Genomic DNA, 27,953 nt, shown 5'->3' on the forward strand with positions numbered 1-27,953 from the left:
TGGAGGAAGTGCAGCCAGAATGCTCCTTGGAAGCAAGAATGGCCAGACTTCGTCTCACCTATTTTGGTCATGTTGTAAGAAGGGACCATTCCCTGGAGAATGATGTCATGCTTGGTAGGGTGGAGGGTCGTTGAAAGAGGGGGAGGCCTTCAACGAGATGGATTGATACGGTGGCTGCGATGATGGGATCAAGTATAGTAGGGACTGTGGGGCTGGCGCGAGATAGGGCAGTGTTTCTTTCTGCTGTGCGTGGGGTTCCTATGAGTCGGAAACGACTCGACGGCACTTAACAACAACAACAACATAAAATTAGGAACTCTTGTAGCATAGTGCCTAAGGCACTTGACTGCTAACCAGAAGGCTGGTAGTTCAAACGCACCAACCACTCCTTGGAAGGAAGGTTGGGCGATCTACTTCTGTGGTGATACCACCTCTGAAATCCAAGAAGGCGTCGCTATGAGTCAGGTCCAGCTCTATGGCACATAACAACAACAACATAAAATTGCCATGAATCAAAATCACACTTCTTTAATTGCTTAAACATATTGTTAGATTGTTGTTGTTGTTGTTAATATGCCCTCGAGTCAGCCCTGACTCATAGCGACCCCTCCTTGGGTTTCCGAGGCAGTATCACTACAGTAGTAGGATTGCCCAACCTTACTTCTGAGGAGTGGCTGGTGGGATTGAACCGCCAGCCTTCTGGTTAGCAGTCAAGTGCCTTAGGCACTGTGCTACCAGAGCTCCTATTGTTAGATTAGTTGAATGTAATTACTTGTGAAGTCACTGTAACCACAAAGCCATAGTTTTACCTATACATCAGTTAGCTAATTTTTTAAAAATCTTGGTTTAACTCATACATCCCAGATATTTAATGCTTTTAATAATATATCATATTGCTCCTTACCCCAATTAATCTAAATTACCCACTAGATGAAGTTGTTCTGCAGCTTTTAATTATAGCAACCAAAAAACCAACAGTGCCATCGAGTCAATGGCAACCCCCTTTGGGTTTTCAAGGCTGTACATCTTTATGGAAGTAGACTGCCTGATCTTTCTCCTACAGAGCATCTGATGGGTTTGAACCACCAACCTTTTGGTTAGCAGCCAAATGTCTAACCACTATAGAACCAAAGCTCCTTTTTAATTATAGCAGTGGTTCTCAAATTTGAATGTGCATCAGAATCACTTGGAGGATTTGTTAAAACACACATTATTGGGCTATACCCCTGATTTTCAAATTTAATAGTTTTGTGGTAAATGTGTTAGTACTCTGCTACTAAGTCTTCTGCTTCTCTTGCCAGCTAAAATTAATTCTTACAGTATCAAGAACAGTTTTTTAAAAAAGAAACATTAAATACTGCTCTCTTACTTATAACTTTCTAGTATTTCTTCCCACTGACTTAGTATAACATCTAGTTCATCATAAAGGCCCACATGATCTGGGCTAGCTTTGTCTTGTGCTACTTCTGCATCATGCTCGAACATGCCAGTTTGGCATCTACCGTTGCATGGATTGTTCTTTGTTCGGTTGTCCCTCCCTCTATCTTTGCATGGCTCCCTCCTGCTTAACTTTTAGATCTTAGATTAAATGTTAATCTCAGAGATGTCTTCCTATACCACCTTGTCTTTAATAGCCACTATTTTATTCTCTATCTCATCATCCTTTTTTACTTTTCTTACATAAGATGTTACTGTGATGTTTTTGTTATTTTAATGTTTAGGTTATTTTCCCTCTCCAGACTAGATTAAGCACCACATGAATAGAGATCTTGGATATTTACCACTGTTTCTTAGCATGTAGTACCTAACATATTGCAGCAGGTGCTTAATAAGTATTCAAATGGATGAATATAAGAAAAGAAATTAAGTTTAAAATAACTTCTGAGTATTAAATATTTCCATGGATTTTTCTGGCAGTCTAAAAGCAGTGGCTCAGCAGCTTTAGCCTTAACACACAGACCAATGAATGTTTTTCTGTTCATGCCATTCCCTGCATAAAAATCTTCTTGGGATTCGTCTCTGTCTCTAGGAAATAATTCTAACCTCTTTAGCAGGGTTTTTCACGATCTGGGGCCCAGGCTACCTTTTTAGCCTATCTTCTCATTCCACCATTATCACAACACAAACAATTATTCTTTGATGTCCCTAGACTACCCACTTTTTGGGAAAAAATCTACTTCTGGTATGGAAGTATATGAAATGGTGCCTCATCCCAATGAAAGCTTCCTTAACCTAACAGGAGAATTAATTGTTCCCTTGTCAGTGTTCCTATTGTACTTTTGAACTGGTACATTCTGTCCTTTTCCTATGTGTCTGATGTCCCTGCTAGAATGTGTATGTCCTGTTGGAGAGCAGAAGCTATAATTTGCTTTATGTTCATAGTTCCTATAGTGGAATAGGTTCTTTAGACAGCTTCAAGTCAAATCTTAGCAGTATCTATGTAATCTTGAACAATTTACTCTCCCCTTGAAGGCTTAATTCCCTTAACTGCAAAAATGATGTGGTAGTAATTCTCTTATTATTACTGGGCAAGAATTGGTGAGAAGATACTGAGCAAAAGGGGAAAGAAAAGCTGTTTTATATGGCAGATCCCACTATCACCATGAAATCTCATATTTCATGGTGTGTATTCCCATTGACATTGACCTGAATGGTGTCTTTTTGGCGTAATCATATTTTGCCTTGAATGTTTTGATTGTATGAATTTGTCTTGTCTCCTTAAGTAAATTATTTAATTCTTTCAGAAGCAAGATATTTTTTTCTCTTTTGTAAATGTATTTATTTTACTTTGATGGTCAAATTTTTTCCTATCAAATATTTATTGAGTACTGAGGCATTGGGATCTAGTGGTGAATAAGACACTCACAGTCCCTGCTGCCCTTTGGGTTGTAGCCTTGTAGTCTAGCTGATAAATGTGAAGGATAGCATTCTGTTGTCCCGATCTAAACTCAGACTAAGTAGTCAGGGGTGTTTGAGTGGTAAGAATGTACTGGATTAAAAGTCTTAAAATACTGACTTGAGAGATTTGGATTTAATCTGGTAAAAAGCTAGTAAGCCAGGAATTATTTCAGGTCTTCTGAGAAAGTTCACTAGTGAAGAATATACAGTATATTAATTGCAATTTGTCAAGTCTGAAATTCACTGGATAATTGTCCATCTTATCCTCTGGAGCAGTAGAAGAATAAAATTACATGTTCTCATTTACAGATAGGCATTAATAAGTGAAGACTGATAGAAATAAAGCATATGAGTTAACAGTGAAATATTAAAACTGTACTTTGTGAATTTGTTCATAATCCTTGCCAAACATTAACCAAATAATTGGCACCTTCAATCTCTTGAAAGTGGGAACAGGAAGTTACAGTTTGAGCTTACATGCCCAATACATCCTGGTTTAGCTGTCAGAGACTATAAGACTCATTGCATATGAGATGATCACAGAGTTTCCTGGTTCCTGGCTCTCCCCAACCTCTAGCAAATAGCTTGGAGACAGAAAAGTGCCTCCTCATATAGCCATCCCTGGTAATGTCTCCAGAGATGAATGCAGGGCTTTCTTTTTTCAGCTGTGTGTTTCTACCACCCTTTCATCTTACAGTACTGGACTTTCTCTTCCAAGTAATCCTTTCCCATTTGTAATTTCCTCTTCTGTAGAATAATTGGACACTTGTTAATGTCTCGGCAAGTAAGTGTAGTTTTATGATGTTCTGCCAAACTGGGCCCAGTAACCACAGGGTTGTTTAACCCTCAGAGGTGCCTGCCAGTGTGGTTTTTCATTTCTTTCCTAGTTTCTACTTTGACTATGTTTGTTTTTTGTTTAAGCATTGAATGAGATGGAAGACATGGTGCAAGACGATGGAGAGGTTATAGCTGAGAGTGGGAATGAAACTCCAGCTCACAGTGAGGCAGTTATTCCTGTGGATGTTGATGAGGAACAAGCAGGTAATCATGAGGTGTTTCCCACATTCACCACTCGAAAAAAGTAGGACCTGACTCTAATGAAAAAATAAATACTGTGAATGATTAATTTTTGAACTTACAACTAATTATGTGTTGTGTGCTATTTGTTATTGAGGCCTGTAATATATTATTGATACTAATATGCATACTGACCAAAACCAGAACCACTGCTATTGAGTCAATTCTGACTCATAGCAACCTCTATTGGATTTCTAAGCCTGTAAGTCTTTATGGAAGTATATTGCCTCATCTTCCTCCTGTGGAACAGCTGATGGGTTTTAACTGCCAGCCCTCTGGTTAGCAACCAAATGTCTTAACCCTCTTTGCCACCAGAGCTCGGTAATATACATATATATCTTATTAAAGATGTTTTGGTGGAATAGTGGGTAAGGCATTTGGTTGCTAACCAAAAGGTCATCAGTGTTAAATCACCAGCTGCTCCATGGGAAGAAGATGAGGCAGTCTGCTTCTGCAAAGATTTGTTGCTGTTATGTGCCGTCGAGTCATCTCCGACTCATAGCAACTTCACATACAACAGAACAAAACACTGCTCAGTCCTGTGCCAGCCTCACAATCCCTCCTATACCTGAGCCCATTGCTGCAGCCACCGCATCAGTCCATGTTGCTGAGGGCCTTCCCCTCTTTTGTTGACCCTCCATTTTACCAAGCATGACATCCTTCTCCAGAGAATGGTCCCTTCTAACAACCAAAGTAGATGAGATAAGTCTGGCCATTCTCACTTCTAAGGAGCATTTTGGTTGCACTTCTTCCAGGACAGATCTGTTAGTTCTTTTAGCAGTCCACGGTACTTTTAGCATTCTTCACCAACATCACAACTCAAAAGCATCAACTCTTCTTCGGTCTTCCTTACTCATTGCCCACCTCTCACATGCATATGTTGTTGTTGTTGTTGTTATGTGCTGTCGAGTCGGCCCCGACTCATAGCGACCCCTCCTTGGGTTTCCGAGGCAGTATCACTACGGAAGTAGGAATGCCCAACCTTCCTTCCGAGGAGTGGCTGATGGGTTTGAACCGCCAGCCTTCTGGTTAGCAGTCAAGTGCTTTAGCCACTATGCTACCAGAGCTCCTTAGATATGAGGCAATTGAAAATACCATGTCTTTGGTTAGGCACATCTTAGTCTTCAAGGAGATATTCTTGCTCTTCTGCACTTGCAAGAGGTCTTTTGTAACAGATTTTCCCAATCCAATATGTCTTTTGATATCTTGACTGCTGCTTCCATTGGCATTGATTGTAAAGGTTTACAGCCTTGGACACCCAGTGGGGGTTGCTGTGAGTCAGAATTGACTCAGTGGCAGTGGGTTTGGTTTGGTGTATCTTATTAAAGTTTGTTTTTGATTTTATGTGAACTGCGACAACTGCTCTTTCTGTATTGACCATGTGTGCATGCCTCTGTGTGTGTGTGTGTGTGTGTGTGTGTAGAAAGAGAAAAAGAAAGCATTCAGATTGCTGGTGGGAAAATAATCTGAATGAGTATTTTGCTTGTACCCTTCTCATTTCACTTGGGGGTAAGGGTAGTGGAAGGTTGACTTGATTTAATAAATGGATCAAGATTTAGTCTGTTTGCTATTAAGTGATTTATGCCAATTTATAGAATGATCAACTCTTTCCCACTGCCATTGAGTTGATTCTGACTCATAGTGACCCTGTAGGACAGAGTAAAACTGCCCCACAGGGTTCCCAGGGCTGTGAGTTTATGGATATCGACTGTCTCTTCTTTCTCCCATGGAGCGGCTGGTGGATTCAGACCAACAACCTCTTTGTTAACAGCCCAATCCTTTAACCACTACACCACCAGAGCTCCCTATAGAATCATAAGGCCCCTAAAGATTACTTAATGTAACCCTTCATTTTTCAGATAACAAAACTAATATTCCTTTAAAAGTTTGAGTTACTTACTAAAGACCATTCAGCCAGTGATCAAGAGATAGAACTGACATTAGAACTCAGCTGAAATGTTGGAATGCCAACTTTGTCTTAAAATTGAAAATATCTTTAACTGCCTGTGTTTTAAATGTTTACACTTACTCAGCCAGTATTTATTGAGTGCCTACTCTGTCCCAGGCATTGTGCAGTGTGGCAGGAAAAGGCAGTCAATATTACTTGGAGCTTATATTTTATTGATGGGGCCAAGGCACTTGACTGCTAACCAGAGGCTGGTGGTTCAAACCCACCAACCACTCCTTGGAAGGAAGTTGGGCAGTCTATTTTCATAGTGATCTTGGAAACCCAAAGAGGGAGTCACTATGAGTCGGATCCGACTTGACGACAGTGAGTTTGGTTTGGTTTGTATTAGTTATTTTTAGGTTGATTATGAGACTTTTTGAAATACTGAAGCTCCTGAAGAGGGTTGCCATATGATCTTTTTTAATTTCCCTTAAATTTTATATAATGCTATTATACTTAAAGAATGATTTCACAGTATCTCATTGAAGCACGTATTTTTGTTACACTGAGTGATAAGGGATGGCTGGCTACACAGAGCCAGAGCATCTCTGTAATCCTGTATCTCTCCAGAACTTTTGAGTGAGACCCTTTCTTGGGTCAAAAGTGACTGTTAGGCCTGTGCTTTTTATTTTAGGACCCAGTGGTCTTCAGCGTGTAGTTAAACCAACCCCAATTACTGTTCATGATTCAGAGAGTGATGATGAGGAAGACAGTCTAGAACTCCAAGAAGTCTGGATTCCTAAGAATGGTGCTCGGCGATACTCTGAGCGTGAAGAGAAAATCGGAGAGTCGGTGCAGTCCAGGGAATTGTCAGGTGAGAGATTGTGTCTTACTTTGATCGATTAGTGAGAATCACTGTGAGGAACTGACACGTGACCTTGATATTATGTATCCCTGCTACATCTGTGGTACAGTTAACGTATTCCTTATAAAATATGACAGGAGACAAGAAAGGTGATAGTCCAAGTGAAAGGGGAATCTGGGTATATCCCAGGCAAGTGTAGTATGGCAAAAATATGTGGAATGAGAGTTCAGGGAAGAGGGGTAAGGTTGAGTCCCACAGTGGCGGATTTAGGAAGTTGTGGCATCAGGTGTCAGGGATGAGCATGAGGCCTGTGCCTCGTGTAGAGAATGGCTACTGAGCAGTCCAGAGCAGTGAGAACAACCATTCCCCAATTGATAGTCTCATCTGATTGTGCTTAGTGAATATTGGAGCTCTGGTAGCGTAGTGGCTAAGGCACTTGACTGCTAACCAGAAGGCTGGCGGTTCAAACCCACCAGCCACTCCTCGGAAGGAAGGTTGGGCAATCCTATTTCCGTAGTGATACTGCCTCGGAAACCCAAGGGGGGGTCGCTATGAGTCAGGGCTGACTCGATGGCACATAACAACAACAACAATTTAGTTTCAGGGAGTCCTAAAGTATATTTGTATAATCCCTTGCCTTCCTTTAAATCTAAGGCAACAGGCTTCTGCCATTTGCCTCACCAAGAAACTATAATTCTCTTAATTTTGGGGTCCATACTTTTTCCTTGTTTTTTTTTTTTTTTTTTTACCAAGAAACTATAATTCTCTTAATTTTGGGGTCCATACTTTTTCCTTGTTTTTTTTTTTTTTGTTTCTCAGAACCATATGCCTACCACTTTTAACAAGAGATGAGTTGTTAGCAATTGTCCATTCCTTTTACCTTGGATACCCTGCTACTTAAAATGTATAAATGTTCGTTATACATTTAGCACTATACCTGAAATACACCTACGCTTCTGTATGTGGAAGCCTTCATTCTTTTGATTTGGAATAATTACCAACCGTTGACTGGAAACTCAACTTTTGTTTTATTTCTTTTAAGAAATTTAGATATCTTTACACTGTGTTTGAAATGAACTTTTAATGTTAACACATGGAGACTGAAATTTAGGAAATTTAATATAACCAGCAGACTAACCTAACATTTCCTAGAAAGTTCAGTTCTCGAATTTAGAAACTAGATCTTCTGTTAGCCAGACAAAACTTTATTTAAGTAGTCCTTTATATATTCATTGAGCCTTACTGTGCCTCAGGTACTGTGTTAGGTGCTATGAGGGAATTAAAAAAAATAAATTAATTAAGATCTCTCTCTCTCTCTCTCTCTCTCTCTCTCTCGGGAACTTAAAGTCTGGTTGAAATGTGAGGTCAAAGACACAGATAACACTATTACAGGACATACATTACCCTTGGCTTTGGGGTTGAGATGCAGAAAGGTTAAACAGAGACCAAGGCTAATAAATTGGTGTAACCAAAACCCTGAGGTAGTAAGGCAGGAATATAGTCAGAGAAAAGTTTGGGCTAGAGTGTAGAATCTACAGAAGTGACAAGAATGGAAAGATAGTCTGGATTCATAGAGAACCTTGAAGATTAAGCTGAGGAGTTTAGATTTTAACCTGGTGTAGGCACTTGAGAGCCATAGAGAATTTTGAGCAGAAGAGTGATCTGATCAGTTAAACTTTAGGAAAATTAGTATACATAGTTTCCTGTTCCTTGCCTTTTGTCCAGAATTTGTACTGAAATCTTTTCTTTTCCTCGGGCCATTCTTCTTTTTCTGTAAGCAGTAAGTGGAAAAGGCAAGACTCCACTTCGAAAGAGGTACAACTCCCATCAGATGGGCCAGTCGAAGCAGTTTCCCATCGAGGAAAGCAGCTGTGAGAAAGGCTGTCAGGTGACCAGTGAGCAGATCAAAGCCGATATGAAAGCAGCTAGGGATATTCCTGAAAAGAAAAAAAACAAGGATGTTTATCCCAGCTGCAGCAGCACCACCGCCAGCACAATGGGAAACTCCAGCTCACACAGCACTGCTTCTCAAAGCCCCGACTTTGTAAGGACGGTGAACAGCGGCGGCTCTTCTGAGCCTAGCCCTACAGAAGTGGATGTGTCCAGGCAGTGTGTCTGCTCCCCCGGTGGGTCAGAGGACTCTGAGACCATGGAAGAGGGAGATGCAGAGAGTTCTGTCTGCCCCAGATGCTGCTGTCACAGGCCCCAGGAATCCCAAAGGAGAACTAGCAGGTGTTCTGATGAGGAACGTCCTTCAACCAGCCGAGCCTGTGTTGTGAATGGCCCGGATGGTACGAGATCCGCCTTTTCCTTTAGGACTCTGCCACAAGGGGGGTCTTCAGGCCCAGCACATGATGAGAGGACTAATGGGAGTGGCTCTGGGGCTACAGGTGAGGACAGGAGGGGGAGCTCCCAGCCTGAGAGCTGTGACGTGCAGTCTAATGAAGACTACCCTCGGAGGCCCCTAACAAGGGCCAGGAGCAGACTCTCCCATGTACCGCTGGTATCTGAGTCAGGTATGAAAATGCTCCCAGGATTAGCAACTGCAGGCTAGGACTCAGGAGAGGCATTAGCTTGTTCCACAAGGTTTCTTTCATAAGCCAGTTGGGCAAATTGAATCCTATTTTGGGGTTCTTTGGATCATAAACATTTTGAGTAAGTTTTCAGAGGTTTGGGTGTGGGGGCGGGGCAGGGATTTTAAAACAGTTTGTAAAACATCCCATCCAGAAAAACTCAAGTCGTTCGGCTTTTAAGAAAACTACATATCTGTGTATTTTTATTGTAAATACAACACTTGATTCCAGTGTCTAAGCCCTAGTAGGTGAACACTGCTCCCAAACCACACTTAGGTAACTCAAAGTTTAGTGGGAGTCTTAAACCTTAACCAAAAGGTAAAGACTTGAAGCTGTTGGGGCTGGAGACTCCTATCAATGTAGCTTCCTGGGTCTACCCCGTGTCTGCCTCTGCAGTGCTTCTAAATTTTTCTGAAGTCTAGTTTTGCTTCCAGTGAGATTTGCCAGGAAATAAGCAGGTAAGTAATTAGTTTGAATGAGAATCATTTTCCTAATTATATACTCAATACATAGATATGTATATAATTTCATTAATAATATATACTCTGTATACCAAAGCATTGGGTTGGAGGATGGATAAGCCTATTTCTTAATCATAATTCTGTTATGTATTTCTGACTGTACATTTAAGTAACCTCTGCTGTCACTTATTAAATCATTAATAGTTATCCCTGAATAATAATATATTGTTATTTTTTCCAAGTATTTCACAGTTTTAAAATCAGCCCCCAGACATTGGCAGAGTCATTGCTTTTTTAGGTACTAAATAGGGTTAATTAAATCCTGTAGTGTTAAACTGACAAAAATAAGGTAAATATGGGACCTAAATTAATTATATGCTATCTTAAATTCATGTTGAAATATATTATTTTTATTTGAAGATTTCATTATGCAGTGCAAACATAGTCCTGCCATATGGTAAAAATATTTTTCCTAGTTTGAATTTTAAATGTTTTATGACATCATTGGTACATAGTTTTTCATTTTTGCGATGTCATATTTCTGTGTTTTCCTTTCTGATTTCTTTATTCTGTGAGAGGCCTTCCCTATGCTTGTTTCACATAAATGTTCACATCTTTTCATACATTTATTTATTCATTTACTTGTTTTAGTTTAATTGGTTAATTAGTAGGAGTTTACTTAAATCTGTGGGAGCAAACTATTTTTTTTATTCCAGATTGTCACCAACTTATCTTAGTGCTGTTTATTGACATTCATTCTAATGCTGTTATTTTGAAGTGCTGTTTCATCATGGACTCAATTCTTAGATACACCTAGGTTTATCTCTGAGCACTTTATTATATTCCATTGTTTTATCTTCTTTTGTTATTCTTTCTTAAAATTTCCTTAGCTCATCATATGTTTAAAATTGATTTTTTTGAGATGTACATTTATAATAATTTTGTCAGATTCCAAAAACACATCTTCTTTGATTTAGTTAACTGAAAAAGAGACATTTTTATAGCATTCAGTCTATTTCCATTGAGACCCAAGGGACTCTTGGGTCTCCTATTTTATATGTTCTTTGACTCTTACAAAAGTTTCATGGTTTTGGTTTTATTTTGCTTTTAAATGTAGATCATCCATAGTAACCATTTAGATTTGGCTTGTTTTATTATTTATTTAGCTTCATATTTTGCTGTCCTCTTTAGCAGTTCCATCACGCTTGTTTCATTAATCAATAAAGTATAGAGTTTTTCCTTAGGCTAAATAAGTTGTTGGATTTAAAAAATAAAATCTTGTTTAAGCAGTTTTTTTAGGTGAATTATATTTATTGTGATTTTTTTTTTTCCAATCAATTTGATGAGACTTCTAATACATGTATCTGGTTTGTTTAAATTTTTTCCTTATGTTTTTAAAATACCATACAATGAACACTGAATAATTTTTTTTTAAAAGGAAATAATGGAGTTCTGATTTTAATATTGTTCAGGTCTCTTTTGGAAAGTGTTATTTGGGTGGCTTACAATGTGTTATTTGTAATCTAGCATGTTTTCAATATCTGTTGGCCACTCTTTTTCAAAAGCTTTTAAGAGAGAAATCTGACCTAATAAAGAAACATGCACGATTGAGTGTTCTCGATTCTTTTAAAATAATTTTAAATGAAATAATTTTTTTAATTTATGGCCTTGTATAGTGTTAAAGCCATATTAGAAGCTATAGTAGTTTTATGAATTCCTATTTTGGGAATAAATACCTATAAATTAATCTTTTTATCCTCATTGTTTAATCATTTATAATATAAATATCACAAAAAATAATTGGATTATCAAAGAATAGTATTTTAAGATTAGTATGTTTCTCATAAATGGTAACCTTTTTTTGATACCCCAAGACTGGGCTGGGTCTACTTTTCTGTGTATCTGGAGCATCTTCTATACTGATATTAACCACAAAATTTCATAATTCTCTGTCTTACTGTCTGTCTTTCTAATAGACTATGAGCTCCATGAGGGCAGGTTCAGTTTCTGCTTGTCTGCCATTATATCCCCGGTTTCTAGCACAATGTCTTACACAATGGTATGGGGCCCAGTTAGTAACGGTGAACTTAATAAGTGGTAGAACCATCATCACATGAGGTATGTTGATGCCAGTGGATGTATGAAATCATCCCTGAGCAAGATGATTTGTCCCTAAACATTAGAAAGAAGACATAAAGAGAGCATTAAGATGAAGAACCCTTTTCTTTTTATTTTAGGAAGTCTTTATCAAGATCATCTACATATAAAATATAAGTTTTATAACTTTTCTTGGAAAATATATACCATCAGTAGGGCCGGAAATTGAACTTTCAGCCCCGTATTTTGATCAATTAAAGGGAAGAGGAGAGGGTGATCTAGGAAGGAGAGAAGTTTGAAATTTAGGTCATAAAAGGAGAATGCTAATTAAAAGACTTATTTGACAACTGTTATTAAGGAATGGAAAAATTTTTGTTTTTCCTTTTGTGGTACTGGAAGAGAGGACCAGGACCTGTGAATAGTTGTAACAGGCATCTGACTTTTGACTAACATATGAACATATATTATCTTTAGATATTTCGTTGTCAATGAAGATAATCAGATTTTGAATGCAATTCCTTCAGGAACACAGTGAAAAAAAGGCTTTCACTGGGTTGATCACATTACAGTGTTAATGTTCTTTCTGGAATGGTAGGTGTTGCTTGGTTTCAGGGGCCTCAGGGGAAATTTGATAGATACAACCTTTGGGCTCCCTTTTAGGCTTCAACCAAAGCAGCTGCTTTCCATTGTTCTGCATAGTGGGATTTCACAAAGATTTCAGATGGTGGGGGAAATGGTTCTTGTGTGAAAAGCACAGATTGTCTTTAGCATTTCACCAAGCCCTATGCCTTTGGGAATCTGCAGTATTTATACCTCCTTCATTACTCTTTCTTTGTAATCATGTTTGCAGTTACGTAATTGCCAAGTGAAATGTTTGTGATCTAGCTGTAGTGTGTATATTATATGCATACATACATATTTAGCATACATATGTCTGTATGTAACATCAATATAATATCATGGGGCTATAGTTGATTAAAGTCAAACTCATTTCACATAGTACATGCTGTGCTATATAGTATGGTTAAGTATCAAAAAGGAAGGTAATTAATTTTAGTGTTTTTTTTTTTCTTGAAACAAGTATGTAGTTAAGGTTCAGAGATGAGTTTAGAACTGATATAATCAAGAATATTTGCTTTTATAATTAGATTATAAGTTTTAGAGTAATACTAATAAATGAATTAGTATTACTCTAAAACTTGAATTAGGAGCTCTGGTAGCATAGTGGCTAAAGCACTTGACTGCTAACCAGAAGGCTGGCGGTTCAAACCCACCAGCCACTCCTCGGAAGGAAGGTTGGGCAATCCTACTTCCGTAGTGATACTGCCTCGGAAACCCAAGGAGGGGTCGCTATGAGTCGGGGCCGAATCGATGGCACATAACAACAACAACAACAATAAATGAATTAGGGGCTCTTCCTAACCAGGGTTTGGTATGTAAAAGAATGAAGGTTTTCTAGCATAAGGATTGGCACTAAATGGCCTGGATTGACTCCTAGTACCACTGCTTATACCTTGGCAAGCTATTTTTACCTTTCTGTGCCTCAGTTTTCTAATCTGTAAAATGAAGAGAATAATAAATCTATCTCATAGGGCTGTTAGAAGGATTATATGAATTAGTACATTAATACAACTCTTAGAACAGTGCCTGACACAGTAAGTGCTCAGTAAATATTTGTTGTTACTTTATTTATGTGCCTGTGATAGTCATTCAACCAGTAAGTGAGTGCTAATTTATTCAATAAATATACATTTTATAGCACATTACTAGTGGCTGACATTGATACAAAGATGAAATAAAACAAGCATTGTTGCCTTCAGGATTTCTCATCAAATAGACAAAATAAGTATACAGGGAGCAGTAGAATGATGCATAATGTTTGAAGGTTCAGGCTGAGTTGTTAGAGCAGGTGGCATTCTAGCTGGACTTGACGGAAATGGATAGTACTTCAAAAAGTATGTTTTGGTCAGAAGCAGCTAGAGCAATTAATGGCTTCAGAGACATTGCAATGGGAAGTATGTAGGATACAGAATGGAATAAAGTTGTGAATGAGTGGGACGAAATCATAGCTCTAAATGTCAGAAACATTGAAACATTCACTAAGCAGTGAGTAATAATTTAAAGGTTTTTATTTTTTATAGGAAAGTGGGTGAGTTTAAGCTACTAATAGTATTTATTTAGAATGGATTAAAGCAGAGAGATTAGAGACAAGAATGTTACACTGTTTGGAAAGAGGTATTATGTGGAATACAGATATGTTTGAGAAAATGGAGGATAATCTTGTTTTGGAATCAAAGTAAAACCCACTGCCATCTAATCAATTCCAAACTATGGTGACCCTATAGGGCAGAGTAGAACTGCCCCATAGAGTTTCCAAGGCTGTAAATCTTTATAGAAGCAGACTGCCACCTCTCTTTCCCAGAGTGGCTGGTAAGTTTAAACTGCCAACCTTTTGGTTGGCAGCCAAGCACTTTAACCACCAAGCCACTCGGACTTGTTTGTTTTGGAACAGTTCATTTGGAAATAGTGGTCGGATTGTATTCCTTTAGAAAATGGGTCGTAGATTTGGGAGTTTGCCTTGTTGGAGTTTAAATGTGCAGTTGAATGTGCTCTGTTGAAGCAAAGAAAGCAAGGCTAAAACGTGGATTACCCTCTTGCCTTTTCTAGAGGTTGCCAAAACAAAGCCACGCCATGCTGTGAAGCGGAAGCGAACAGCTGATAAGTCCACCAGTACCAGTGATCCCGTAATTGAGGATGACCATGTACAGGTAAAAAGAAAACCTAGAAGACCCTGCCTTTCTTAGTCTGAATGAGTTGTATAATGAAAAGGAACTGCATTTCTTATCTTTATATAAAAGTTTCTTTGCCCTAAAGAGAAGAAATGGGTAGCACCTGCTTCTCAATCATGTCAGTGAAAACATTTCTGTATCCTCAAGAACAAAAGAACAGACCCATTCACATGGATCTTTTTAACTTTACTCCTTTTAGGTCCTTGTTTTAAAATCCAAAAATCTCGTTGGAGTCACCATGACTAACTGTGGAATCACAGATCTAGTGCTGAAAGACTGCCCCAAGATGATGTTCATCCATGGTATGTTTGGAGCTGTGTCATACAAGAGCATCACGAATAAGTTTTTAAAATTAAGGACTCATAAATACTACAGTTGCATTAGTATATTCTTTTTTTAAAAGGTATCTTATGTTGTATTCTTTCTAATTATGTTCTTGTCCAATTTTCAAATGAGGATTCATGTGCAGACATTTGGTTCATCTTTTGAACCTTTAAAATAGCCTTTTCTCCAGTCTCCTCCAAAAGATAATTGTTACTTAATCTGATAGAGTGGATTAACAACATGAATCCTGGCTCTGCCATTTGCTAGCTGTGTGATATTGGAATGTCTGTGGGGAGGAGCGACAGACTAGACCTTAAGTGTTTAACTGTTCTATATGTGATTGACATGATCAATCATATCTTTAGTTCATGGCACATTATCATTAGTCCAAGTTCTACTTTTCTTTATTGTCCGATTTGTCCCTCATTGCCAATCCTGTCTCTCTCACCATGTATACTCATATATGTTCTTCCAGTCCACCTTTTTTGCCTTTACTTACATACATGTCTATCTCTGAACAAATAAAGGGCATTGTTTTGTGTGAGCTTTTAAAATTTTTGATAATAAAACACACTGTACATGATCTGTTTATTTTTTCTTTTTCACAATCTTTTATACTCTGTTGTCTATCTGTGTAAAATTATGAAGATCTGACTTGTTCCTTGTCTTAGGCAAGTTATATATTCTCCACAGACATTGTCTTCAGTCTAACAGTGTGTATAATAATCATTACCTCAAGGTTAAATGAAGTGTGTGTACATGTTTTAAACATGTACACCTGTATATAGTACAGGGTCTGACCTCTAGTAGAAGCCTAAGTAAACATTAATTCTCACTGCCATCGAGTCAAATCCTCTTCATAGTGACTCCTCCTTGGGTTTTTGAGGTGGTATCTCTGCGAATGTAGATTGTCCAGTCTTCCTTCTGAGGAGTGGCAAGTGGGTTTGAACCTCCAGCCTTTTGGTTAGCAGTCACATGCCTTAGGCACTGCATTCCAAAATTAAAAAAAAAAAAAAATCACTGCCATCGAGTTGTTTCTGACTCATAGCGACCCCCTATTGGGTTTCCAAGGCTGTAAATCTTTATGGACGTGGATTACCCTGTCTTCCTTCCACAGAGCAGCTGGTGGGTTTAAACCATTGACCTTCTGGTTATCAGTCAAGTGCCTTATCCACTCTGCCACCAAAGCTCCTTATTAATTATATTAGTGTTGCAAAAAATATTAAGAGATTGAAATATATACACATTAAGGGTTATTCTTTTGTTTTTAACCTGTGATATTAGTAGTAAAATAAAACAAATGTCATACACAGATGCTTACTGAACATTTTGTCCTAAACTAGAAGAATTCTAGAAAGAAGAGATCAAACTGAGATTTGGATACCACCTCTCCCCTGAATTCTGGAAGACTCCAGAACCCATGTTTGTTTACCCTGAAGTAATAATACATTATTCCAACCTAACTAATGAGGTCTTTGTCTTAAAACATCTAATAAATTATTACCTCCTATTGGATTCTATGTGAAACAGAAAGCATGAGCTCTCTACAGCTCAGTAGCCATAACAGCAGGGATTCCCAGCCTAGCCTACCAGCAGCACTGTGGGAGCTTTGCTCTGTCCGCACTCCACCTGCTGCCTCTGAACTCTAAGAATCTCACACTCTGCTGGTTTGCTCTTTGAGAATCTATCTGGTTCATACCTTTGCACATGACTTTGATGATTATCTCCATATTTTCTCCTACCAAGTGATGAATCACATGACCTTAGGCCTAGCCTTCTGCCCTTAAACCAAATAGTTTAGCTCACATTCTCATAGGATAGGAAGTGCTTTAGTCCCTAGACATTAGCTCCCTTAAGTTAATAGCAGATAAAATGACCAAATGAGATTAGACCTGACCTTAACTATGTCTGGTTTTGTAGCCTTTGGACACTTTGCCATTTAGCCATCTGCTTCTTTCTTCCCTTGCTGTCCCTAACACCACTTCCCCTTCCTCCCACCAGGTCACAGAATAAGGAAGAAAAAGTGAACCTGAAAGGCAGAAGATTTGCTCAGTGTTCAAACATCAAAGTTAGTTACAAAGCAAAGATAACATTTGGGTCAAGGATATTACAGAATGTGTTTTTACGAAATGTTAAAAAGATAGGGCATATCAGCCAGATGGTTTTATAATGTCTTCTATTTGATCCTCTCACCTGACTTGGATCAGATTGAAATCTGCAATAAAAATAAACATTTGAGACAAAAATAGGAATGAATATTATTCTGAAGTTGGTATACTATTAAAGTTAGATGGACTTAGTTATATCACAATTACTTTTCTCTGTAACCTCACATTTTATACATTTACCTGGAAAGTTTTTAATTAATCATGTTTTAAACTGTCACTATTCAGTAGAAATTTCTACCGTTCTGGAAATGTACTGTATTGGCATTTTTCAATATGGTAGACACAGCTACATGTGAATGTTGAACAGTTTGAAATGTGCCTAGTGCCTGAGGAACTGAATTTTTTGTTAGATTTTCATTAAATTTAAATAGCTACAGGTGAGTAATGGCTATCATATTGTACTGTACAGTTTTAGACCAAAATATCCAAATTCTTCTTTTTCTTAAGGTTCTGCTTTTGTACTTGAGATAGGAGTTAAACTTAACAACTCTGCTTATTTTCTATGCATGAGTGTAAGATAATATGTTTGAATTATTCCAGGTTTATTTGACCATTACTCATGTAATAGTTATTATCATTCATTCTTTTCAATGAATATTAACAATTCTTAAGTCCGGGCAGCTATTTTCCTTGCTTTCCTTGACAGTAAAATCTTGGATTTGAAAAGGTACCTTAATGCCCCTTCTAGCATGAGGTTGACCACCACCTTCATGATGACACTTTCACTTTATTAACTGTCAGTTACACTCTATGATAGTACTTGACCTATGTTAAAGATATTACAACTACAATATTTTGTGCTAAGTTGGGCCAGTCCTCCAAAGATGATTCTAAATAGGCTGTATACCACTCTGTTATTTTGTATACTCTCTTTTAATTGAATTTACCATTGTTTTCATTTTGTAGCTACCAGGTGCAGGGTACTGAAACATTTAAAAGTAGAAAATGCACCAATTGTAAATCGATTTGACTATGCACAGTGCAAGAAACTGAATATGGATCAGGTACTAGACCAGATACTAAGGATGCCTCCTGAGAGAAACCGCATCATATACCTACGCCCAATGCAGCAGGTAATGAGCTCTGCACCTTCTGATGATACACATGTTGCAGTGATTGCCTTTTTGTTTGTTTTTTTGTTTCCTTCCCCTATAGTCTTCATCCTTTTTGGACTGGCATAGTCATGATTTTTTCGTTTTTCCAGAGTTGTTTTAACCAAGCTAGATAGACCACCTTGCCCGTCTTATTCATTAATAATAGAATTCTGTAAGGTTGTTAGCAGGTTATATGATGAGGAGAGTTGTTATGCAACAAGTTTCTATACCCATTAATAGTTACCTGTGGAAGATCACAGACTCTGATTTCAGAGGAGCTCTGGTAGCATAGTGCCTAAGGCACTTGACTGCTAACCAGAAGGCTGGCGGTTCAAACCCACCAGCCACTCCTCGGAAGGAAGGTTGAGCATTCCTACTTCCGTAGTGATACTGCCTCGGAAACCCAAGGAGGGGTCGCCATGAGTCGGGGCCAACTCGATGGCAAATAACAACAACAACAACATAATAATTCACATTCTGGCTGTCAGACCTAGATTACTTAACCTGTGTCTTAATTTTCTTCATCTGTAAAATTAGAATAATAATATTACATCTAAGGTTATTGTGTGACACTTAAGTAAATTAATATACATGAAGTGCATAGAATAGTTCCTGGTATGTAGCAAGTAATCATATAATAGCTGCTTTTGTTGCCATTATCATTAAGAGTAACCATTGTATGTGAGGCTCTGACCTTGATGCCAAAAATGAGTTTTTAAAGAAAATATTTTAAACAATTCTTGTAGTCAGTATTTGAACTTGGCTCCAAAATCATTAAATTCAGCTGATCATTTGTTCAGTGTTTGTAATTTGCTTCATACTGAAGAATGCATGTGATATCATCCTTCTCTCAAAATGTTTGCCTTCTTATGAAGAGAGAAGCATTTAGGCCATTAAAATGGCAAAGTGGTATTTCATAACTAGAGAGGGAGGTGGCCAGTGTATGAGAAGAGAAGAAAGCAATGTGAAAAACACAAGAAAGCAAGAAAATGTGGTCTTTCTTTAAGAATGAGCAGTAGTCCAGTGTGAGTAGGATATATGTGACTACAGCAGTCTGTGTGTGGTACAAATGGTTAACATGCTCACCTGCTAAAGAAAATGTTGGCTGTTTGAGTCCACCCAGAGACACCTCAGAGGAAAGACCTGGTGATCGACTTCCAAAAAATCAGCCATTAAAAACCTGCAGAACAAATTTTTTTGACACACATGGGGTCGCTATAGTGAGTGACTCAACAGCAACTGATTTATATATGTGTGTGTGTGTGTGTGTATACATATATACATATATATATATATTTATTGTGGTTTGGGTGAAAGTTTACAAAGCAAATTCACTTTCCATTCAGCAGCTCACGTACACTTTGTCTCATGACATTGACTACAATTTACCACAATCAACAGCTCCCCTCCCACTTCCTCCCCATAGTTGCCTCTTCCCTGTGTCCTTCCCTCCGTGTACTCCTGCCCCACGATCTGTGTCCCTGTACATACACAGCCCTTCTATTCTCCCATGATTGTTCTCTCTAAGGAGTGTATCTACCTAATGTAAATGTTTAGCTCATATGCCTATCTTTTGTTTGGCTGGAAGCAACAGGAGTGGGTTCAATTCTAGACCTGAAGGGCAGCTAGGGGCCGTAGTCTCTGTGGTTCCATCAGGCTCTGTCAAACCAGCAAACCTGGTCCCTTTTTTTTTTAATGATTTGGAGTTTGTTCCTCATTGTAGCTGACAGTGGTAGCTGGGCACCATCTAATTCTGGTCTCATAGTCGTGTAGGCTGAGGATTGCATGGTGTACCAGTTGCTTGGACTGATTGTTTCTATGAATCTTTGGTTTTCTTCATTCTTCTTTGTTCTGGATGAGGAAAGACCCATCATTGGATCTAGATGGGCACTTGCAAGCTTTTAAGATCCCAGTTGCTACTTGCCAAAGTAGGATATGAAACAGTGTTTTGTGTAGTATATTATGCCAGTTGAGCTTGATGTCCCCTGCGACTGTGCTCCTAAGCCTACAGGTCTAACTACTCACTCTCTCTGGGTAGCTGGCTGTGTGCAAGAGTGACTACAACCTTGTCCCTTGTCAGCTCTACTATATACCTGGGAATTCTTACGGAACATACCAATACACTTGTAGAAATACTGTCTGCCAACCCTATACAAGGAGCTCTGGTAGCATCGTGCCTAAGGCACTTGACTGCTAACCAGAAGGCTGGCGGTTCAAACCCACCAGCCACTCCTCGGAAGGAAGGTTGGGCAATCCTACTTCCGTAGTGATACTGCCTTGGAAACCCAAGGAGGGGTCGCTATGAGTTGGGGGCGACTTGACGGCAAACAACAACAACCACCACAACCCTATACATGGTCTTGGGCACACTTCCCCCTGGATAGACATACCTAATAGTTTAGCCTGTGAACCCTTCTATCCACCCGTGTATCCTTGTGGTCTGTACCTCCCATCCACCTCTCTTTGTCTTCTTCCTCAATGCCACTGTGTTGATCACTCATATTTGGTACATTGCCCTTCTCTTCACCCAAATCAGTACTTGTCTCTACCTATCTAATAGTGTTCCCTCCCCTCCTCTCCCACCCCTCATAACCAACAAAGAAAATTTCCTTCATAGATAAACCTTTCCTTGACTTTTTACAATAACAGACTAATACAGTATTGTTCCTTCTGTGATTGACTTATTTCACTCAGCATAATGTCCTCCAGGTTCATCCATGTTGTGCAGTGTTTTGCAGATTCTGTTATTCATTAGGATTGCATAGTATTCCATTGTGTGTATGTACCATAGTTTGGTTATCCATTCTTCTGTTGATGGGCACTTAGGTTGTTTCCATCTTTTGGCTATTATAAATAGTGCTGCAGTGAACATGGGTGTGCATATATCTGCTCTTGTCCTGACTCTCACTTTAGGATACGTACCTAGTAATGGAATGGCTGGGTCAAATGATATTTCTTATTCCAAATTTTTAAGTAGTTACCATACTGTTTTCCACAGTGGTTGTATCATTTTACAGTCCAACCAGCAGTGTATGCAAGTCCCAGTCTCTCCGCATCCTCTTCAGCATTGACAACAACTGATTAGTTGGGAGAGTAACACAGTCAATATTTAGACCTATATAAGTCATGCTCAGAAGTGGATGCTTACAACTAGTTGCCTGAATCAGAGTTCTCTCATTTAATGGGTGTTTATTTATATAACCAAACCTAACAAAACTAATGGCCATTGAGTTGTTTCCAACTCATAGCAGCTGTATAGGACAGAGCAGAGCTGCCCCCTCCACTGTAGGGTTTACAAGACTAAATCTTTATGGAAACAGACTGCCACATCTTTCTCCTGCAGAGCAGCCAGTGAGATCAAACTGCAGACTTTACAGTTAGCAGCCAAGCATTATAACTACTGTGCCATTAGGACGCCTGTGTACGTAACAGTGAGATATAAATCTCAAATCGTGGCTGGACAGAGAATTTGCTAAGTGTTGCTCCCAGCATGATAAGCTGTGCTCAGACCTGAATGTGACTATAATTTTCAAATCAGCTAAGGATTTTAAAACAGAACGCCCATGAAAAGATTTTTCAGATTCTAGGAGAAGATTTCTAAGGCTCTTTCTTCCTTTGTCCAAAGCCCTCTCTATTGTCTTCCACAGGTGGATACACTAACTCTGGAGCAGAAGCTATTCAGTGGTCCTTACCCCTATCACATCTGTATTATCCATGAATTCAGTAACCCTCCCAATGTCCGGAACAAAGTACGCATTCGCAGCTGGATGGACACTATAGCAAACATCAACCAGTAAGTCATTCTCCGTAGCTGGGGATACTAGAAGCAGTTTACTCTTGTTTTAAATAATTCCATCTGGGCTTCCCCAGGCCAGCTTGTAATAATAATTAACATTTGTGAAAAACTGAGGAGAATGAAGACTTAACTGAAAAATGGACATGTAGATTACATTATAACTTTGTTTTCACCTGCCAAGAAAAATTATAAGAAAAGAATGCACATGTACACTTGACTTCATTTCTTGAAGGCATGGGAAAAAGATCAGAAAAAAGATCTCAGGACTATGATGTTCTCTAGCATCAGAAAATTGAACTTTCTTTGTATTTCTTATATGAACGTATTAAGCACCTATACCCAAGACATTTGCTTACAGAGTAACTTTCTTTGCCTATGATTTTGAAGAAGCTGAAGAAAGTAATTTTGACTCATCCAGACTTGTGTTCTAGTTTGAGTGTGTTATACTCGTGTTAGCTATTTCCTGTATTGTTTCAGATGTTCACTAGAATGTGGACCTGGAAAAGCTTTGACATTCCTTTCTATCCTACCCCAACATTATTTCTAATATTCTAATTTTTATTAATTTCCTGTTGCCTACAGAGAGCTTATTAAGTATGAATTCTTTCCTGAAGCCACTCGAAATGAAGATGACTTAAGAAAGTACCCCAAGTACCCCTGGGGAAGAGAAATCTATACATTAGAAGGTGAGCATTTACAGATGATTAGAAAGCTAAATAGCTGTTAACCAAATGGAGGAGTAACATGTCTTAGGGATGGTATGAATTGGAGCCTTATACTTTGTCAAAATAGTGAGTCATTTGACTACCTTTAAGCAGCAGGGACCAGATGAATATTGCTCTGCTTGTATGTGTCTTTACCACTCCTAGAATAAGAATCAGTGTTGAAAAACGAAAAGTGGAAAAAAATTGAAAATCACTGATTTTTGACATTTGAAAGCCTCTTGAGGTCACCTGATTCAACATCTTTATTACTTTTTTACATAAATATAAATTTATTTAAATATTTATACGTATGCAGTATTTATTTGCATATATAAATGTGTATTTATATATATGTATCTTATATTCTTAATGGAAGCAAAGGATAGCTAAGAGCACATAACCAAATAGTGGCACAGCTAGCATTGTAATCTACATTTCCTGGTCCGACACTTTTTTTATCCATGAAGTTATGTGCCTATCTTCTTATTTTAGGTGTTGTGGATGGAGCTCCGTATTCCATGATTTCTGACTTTCCTTGGCTGAGGTCACTACGGGCAGCAGAACCCAATAGCTTTGCACGATATGATTTTGAAGATGATGAAGAAAGTAATTATGACTTGACTTGTCTTATATTCTCAAATTTGAATATATCCTAATTTGTTAGATATGTAATATTTCCTTTGAGGTTTAGGAGGACTGTAGCTTTTATATGGTTTGCCCTGTAAATTTTTTTTTTTTTTTTTATTAGCTTTCAGTTATTTTATTTCCCCTATTAAAAAAAACTCTAATAAATTTGTACAATAGGCAATCACTTGACTTATTGGGAATATATATTGATTGTTAGGCACAATCTTCCAGGCAGATATTTCTGTTAGATTTTTGTATTACTTGCATCTTTGCATTTTTGTTACTCTTTATTGAAGAGTTTGTCAACTATATTATTTTAAATATATTCCAGTTATAGTAACTGCTCTCCTGCTACTTAACAGCTGCTTGTTGTTGAATATGTATGGAAACTTACCCTGAAAATTGATTCAGGTGTGAAAATTTCCAGGGAAATTTGAAGGGGCTTTTGAATATAGTCTCACTGTGTATATAGCACACTTGAAAATCTGTTTGCAACTAGAGTGTTTTAAAAAAGAATTTGAGAAGATGCATTTCATGGACTACATGCACATGTATATGACTTACTGCTCTGGTGTGTTATTTTCACGTTGGGCCTTTTAATCCTGCCTGCTTTCTATAGGCTTCCAACATGGTATATTACTAAACTGATAGGGAGCCATTCCATGAAGTGTACATCTGTCCGTTGTTGTTTTTATTAGGTGCCATCACATTGGTTACATCTCACAGAGCCCCTATATACAACCAAATGAAGCGCTACCTGGTCCTGAGCCATCCTTACAATCAGTGCCATGTTTGAGTCCAGTGTTGCAGCCACTGTGAGAATATAAGCCATTCAGGGTCTTCCTCCTCTTTGCTGACCCTCTACTTTACCAAGCATGATGTCCTTCTCCAGGATGTGGTGCCTCCAGATGCACCATGTCCAAAGTATGTAAGATGAAGTCTCGCCATCTTGCTTCTCAGTAGCATTCTGGCTGTACTTCTTCCAAGACACATTTGTTTGTTCTTCTGGCAGTTCACAGAATAATCAGTATTCTTCACCAATACCGTAATTCAGAGGCATCAGTTCTTCTTCAGTCTTTGTATTTATTTCATTGTCCAACTTTCATTCACATGTGCAGTAGTAGAAAATACTGTGGCTTGGGGCAAGCACACCTGAGTCCTCAAAGTGACCTCCCTGCTTTTGAACACTTCAAAGAGGTCTTTTGTAGTGGATTTGCCCAATGCAGTACATTGTTTGATTTCTTGACTGCTGCTTCCAGGGGCATTAAGTGAAATCCTTGACAACTTCACTCTTTTCTCCATTTATCATGATGTTGCTTATTGGTCCAGAGATTTTTGTTTTCTTCATGTTGTGTAATCCATACTGAAGGCTGTAGTCTTTGATCTTCATCAGGAAGTGCTTCAAATCCGCTTCACTTTGAGCAAACAAGGTTTTGGTTTTGTCATCTGCATACTGCAGATTATAATGAGTTTTCCCCCTATCCGTATGTTGTGTTATTCCTGTAATTCAGCTTCTCCAGTTATTTGCTCAATATACAAATTGAATGAGTATGGTAAAAGGATACAACCCTGATGCACTCTCTTCCTGATTTTAAACTGTGCAATGTTCCCTTGTTCTGTTTGAACTGTGGCCTCTTGGTCTATGTACAGGTTTTGCATGAGCACAGTTAAGTACTCTGGAATTCCCAATCTTTGCAATGTTACTCATAATTTGTTATGATTCACACATTTGAATGCCTTTGTTTAGTCAGTAAACCACAGGTAAACGTCTTTCTGTTAATAAGGATTTCACTGACCGGTTTCTTTTTAGTGGATCGCCAGGTCTTTCTTCCTAGTCTGTTGTAGTCTGAAAGCCCTGCTGAAACCTGTCCACCAAGAGTGATCCTACTTGTATATGAGATACCGGTGGCATAGCTTCCAGCATCACAGCAACATGCAGGCCACCACAGTATGGCAAACTGACATCAGGAGTGATATCCCTCATTCCATATCCTCTTCTGAATCTGGCTGGGATTTCTGATGGTTCATCAATGTACTGCTGCAACCATTTTTTAATTGTCTTAAGTAAAATTTTACTTGTATATGATATTAATGAAATTGTTCGATAATTTCCACATTCTGTTGGATCACCTTTCTTTGCAGTGGGTACAAATAAAGATCTCTTCTAGGCAGCTGGCCAGGTAGCTGCCTTCCAAATTTCTTGGCATAGATGAGTAGGTGCTTCCAGCATTACATCCATGTGTTAAAACATCTCAGTTGGTATTCTGTCAATTCATGGAGGCTTGTTTTTCACCATTGCCTTCAGTGTAGCTTGCACTTCTTCAGTACCATCAGTTCTTGTTCATATGCTACCTTCTGAAATGGTTGCATGTTGACCAATTCGTTTTGGTACAGTGATTCTCTATATTTTTCAATCTTCTTATGATGCTTCCTATATTGTTTAGTAATTTGCCCATAGAATCTCTCAGTATTGCAACTCAAAACTTGATTTTTTTCTTTAGTTTTTTCTGCTTGAGAAATGCCAACAGTGTTCTTCCCTTTTGGTTTTCTAGCTCCAGGTCTTTGCATATTTCATTGTAATACTCTACTTTTCCCTTGAGCTTCCCTTTGAAATCTTCTGAGCTCTTTTACTCCATTGTTTTTTCCATTTGCTTTAGAAAATCTGTTGAGGAGCAAGTTTCAGAGTCTCTTCTGACACCCATTTTGGGCTTTTCTTTCTTTCTTATCCTTTTAATGACCTTCTGCTTTCTTCATGTATGATGTCCTTGATGTCATCCCACAGATCTTCTTGTCTTGGGATGATTAGTGTTTGGTGTGTCAACTCTCATCTTGAGATGGTCTCTAAATTCAGGTGGTATGTATTCAGATTGTACTTTGGTTTTCATGGACTTGTTTTAATTACTTTAGTTTCAACTTGAACTTGCATATGAGCCATTGATGATCTCTCCCACAGTCGACCCACAGCCTTGTTCTGACATACTGAGCTTCTCCATTGTCTCTTTTCACAGATGTAGTCAATTTGATTCCTGTGTATTACGTTTGGTGAGGTACATGTGTGTTTTCACTATGTTGTTGAAAATGTATTTCCGATAAGTAGGTCATTGGTCTTGCTCAGTTCTGTCATGTAATCTGTGGCATCATTTCTGTCACCAATGCCATATTTTCCAACTATTGATCCTTCTGGTTTCCACCTTTCAAATTACAATCACCAATAATAATTATCAGTGCATCTTGATTATATGTTTGATCAATTTCATATTGCAGAAGTTGGTAAAAATACTCAATTTCTTCATCTTTGGCATTAGTGGTTAGTGTGTAAATTTGAATAATAGTCAAATTAGCTGATAGTCCTTGTAGGCATATGGATATTAATCCTGTCACTGACAGCATTATACTTCAGGATAGATCTTGAAATGTTCTTTTTGACAATGAATGTGACACCATTCCTCTTCAATTTTCCATTCCTGGCATAGTAGAACATACGATTGATTCAAAATGATCAGTCCCATCCCGTATCAGCTCACTAATGCCTAGGATATTGATCTTCAAGGGTTCCATTCCATCCTTGACAACTTCCAGTTGTCCTTGATTCATACTTCTTATCTTCCACATTCCGGTTACTAATGGATGTTTGCAAATGTTTCTTCTCATTTTCAGTCATGCCACATCAACGAATGAAGGTTCCAAAAATGTACTCCATCCATGTCATTAAGATAATATTTTGAGTGTGTTTCAACCTGAGAGGTTCCTCTTCTGACACTATATCAGACAGTGTCCTGATGCTATTCTTAAGATTTTCACTGTCTAATTTTTTCACAAGTAGATTGTCAGGTCCTTTTTTCTAGTCTGTCATAGTCTGGAAGCTCTGCTGAAACCTGTCTACTGTGAGGTGTACATCCATCCATTACGTTGCATTATTCTAAAAACAACAAAACCCACTGCCATCAAGTCCATTTCAACTCATAGCGGCTATATAGAGCAGAATAGAACTGCACCATAAGTATTTCCAAGGTTGTAAATCTTTACGGAAGCAGACTCCCTCGTCTTTCTTCTGTGTAGTGGTTGGTGGGTTAGCAAATGACTGCTTTAACCACTGTACGCCAGTGTGCCTGCCTTATTCTATATAGGCATGTATTATGGGACCGCATAATCAAGATGACTTTCCAGATGATTCTAGTAATTATAAATTTCTCTCGTTTTCTTGCTAATTTCCAAGGCACCATCTATGCTCCTCGAAGGAAAGGGCAACTATCTGCGGACATCTGTATGGAAACAATAGGAGAGGAAATTTCAGAGATGCGTCAGATGAAGAAGGGCGTATTTCAGCGAGTAGTGGCAATTTTCATCCACTATTGTGATGTCAACGGAGAGCCAGTTGAAGATGACTACATTTGATTGGCCCCTCCTACTTTCCAGCTATTCCTGCAGAAAGCTGCTTCAGCTGCAAGGGTGCACCACAGAGGCTCAGGCATGCATTTTGGAGGCCCTGGCTCCACTTGGTATATAGGAAATATATAAGGAACATTGAAATTGTATACAAAGATTTGTACATAAAGGAAATATACAAAAAAGACACTTCCTAAAGTACCAAC

General features: G+C 38.4%; 1 protein-coding gene across 1 annotated transcript in view; it reads left to right on the forward strand.

The window, feature by feature from the left end:
* Positions 1 to 27,756, forward strand: part of FBXO38 (F-box protein 38) — a 60,268-nt gene extending 32,512 nt beyond the window's left edge. Inside the window, exons 12-21 of the mRNA XM_007943581.2 lie at positions 3,820 to 3,939; positions 6,558 to 6,737; positions 8,510 to 9,019; positions 14,527 to 14,627; positions 14,848 to 14,950; positions 18,047 to 18,213; positions 21,882 to 22,027; positions 22,613 to 22,716; positions 23,227 to 23,340; positions 27,578 to 27,756. Coding sequence (XP_007941772.1) covers positions 3,820 to 3,939; positions 6,558 to 6,737; positions 8,510 to 9,019; positions 14,527 to 14,627; positions 14,848 to 14,950; positions 18,047 to 18,213; positions 21,882 to 22,027; positions 22,613 to 22,716; positions 23,227 to 23,340; positions 27,578 to 27,756 — 1,724 coding nt within the window. The remainder of the gene's footprint in view (positions 1 to 3,819; positions 3,940 to 6,557; positions 6,738 to 8,509; positions 9,020 to 14,526; positions 14,628 to 14,847; positions 14,951 to 18,046; positions 18,214 to 21,881; positions 22,028 to 22,612; positions 22,717 to 23,226; positions 23,341 to 27,577) is intronic.
* The last annotated feature ends 197 nt before the right edge of the window (positions 27,757 to 27,953 follow it).

The sequence above is a fragment of the Orycteropus afer genome, unplaced genomic scaffold (genome assembly GCF_000298275.1).
Source record: "Orycteropus afer afer isolate SDZICR_OR568_19922 unplaced genomic scaffold, OryAfe1.0 scaffold00110, whole genome shotgun sequence".
Lineage (NCBI taxonomy): Eukaryota > Metazoa > Chordata > Mammalia > Tubulidentata > Orycteropodidae > Orycteropus > Orycteropus afer.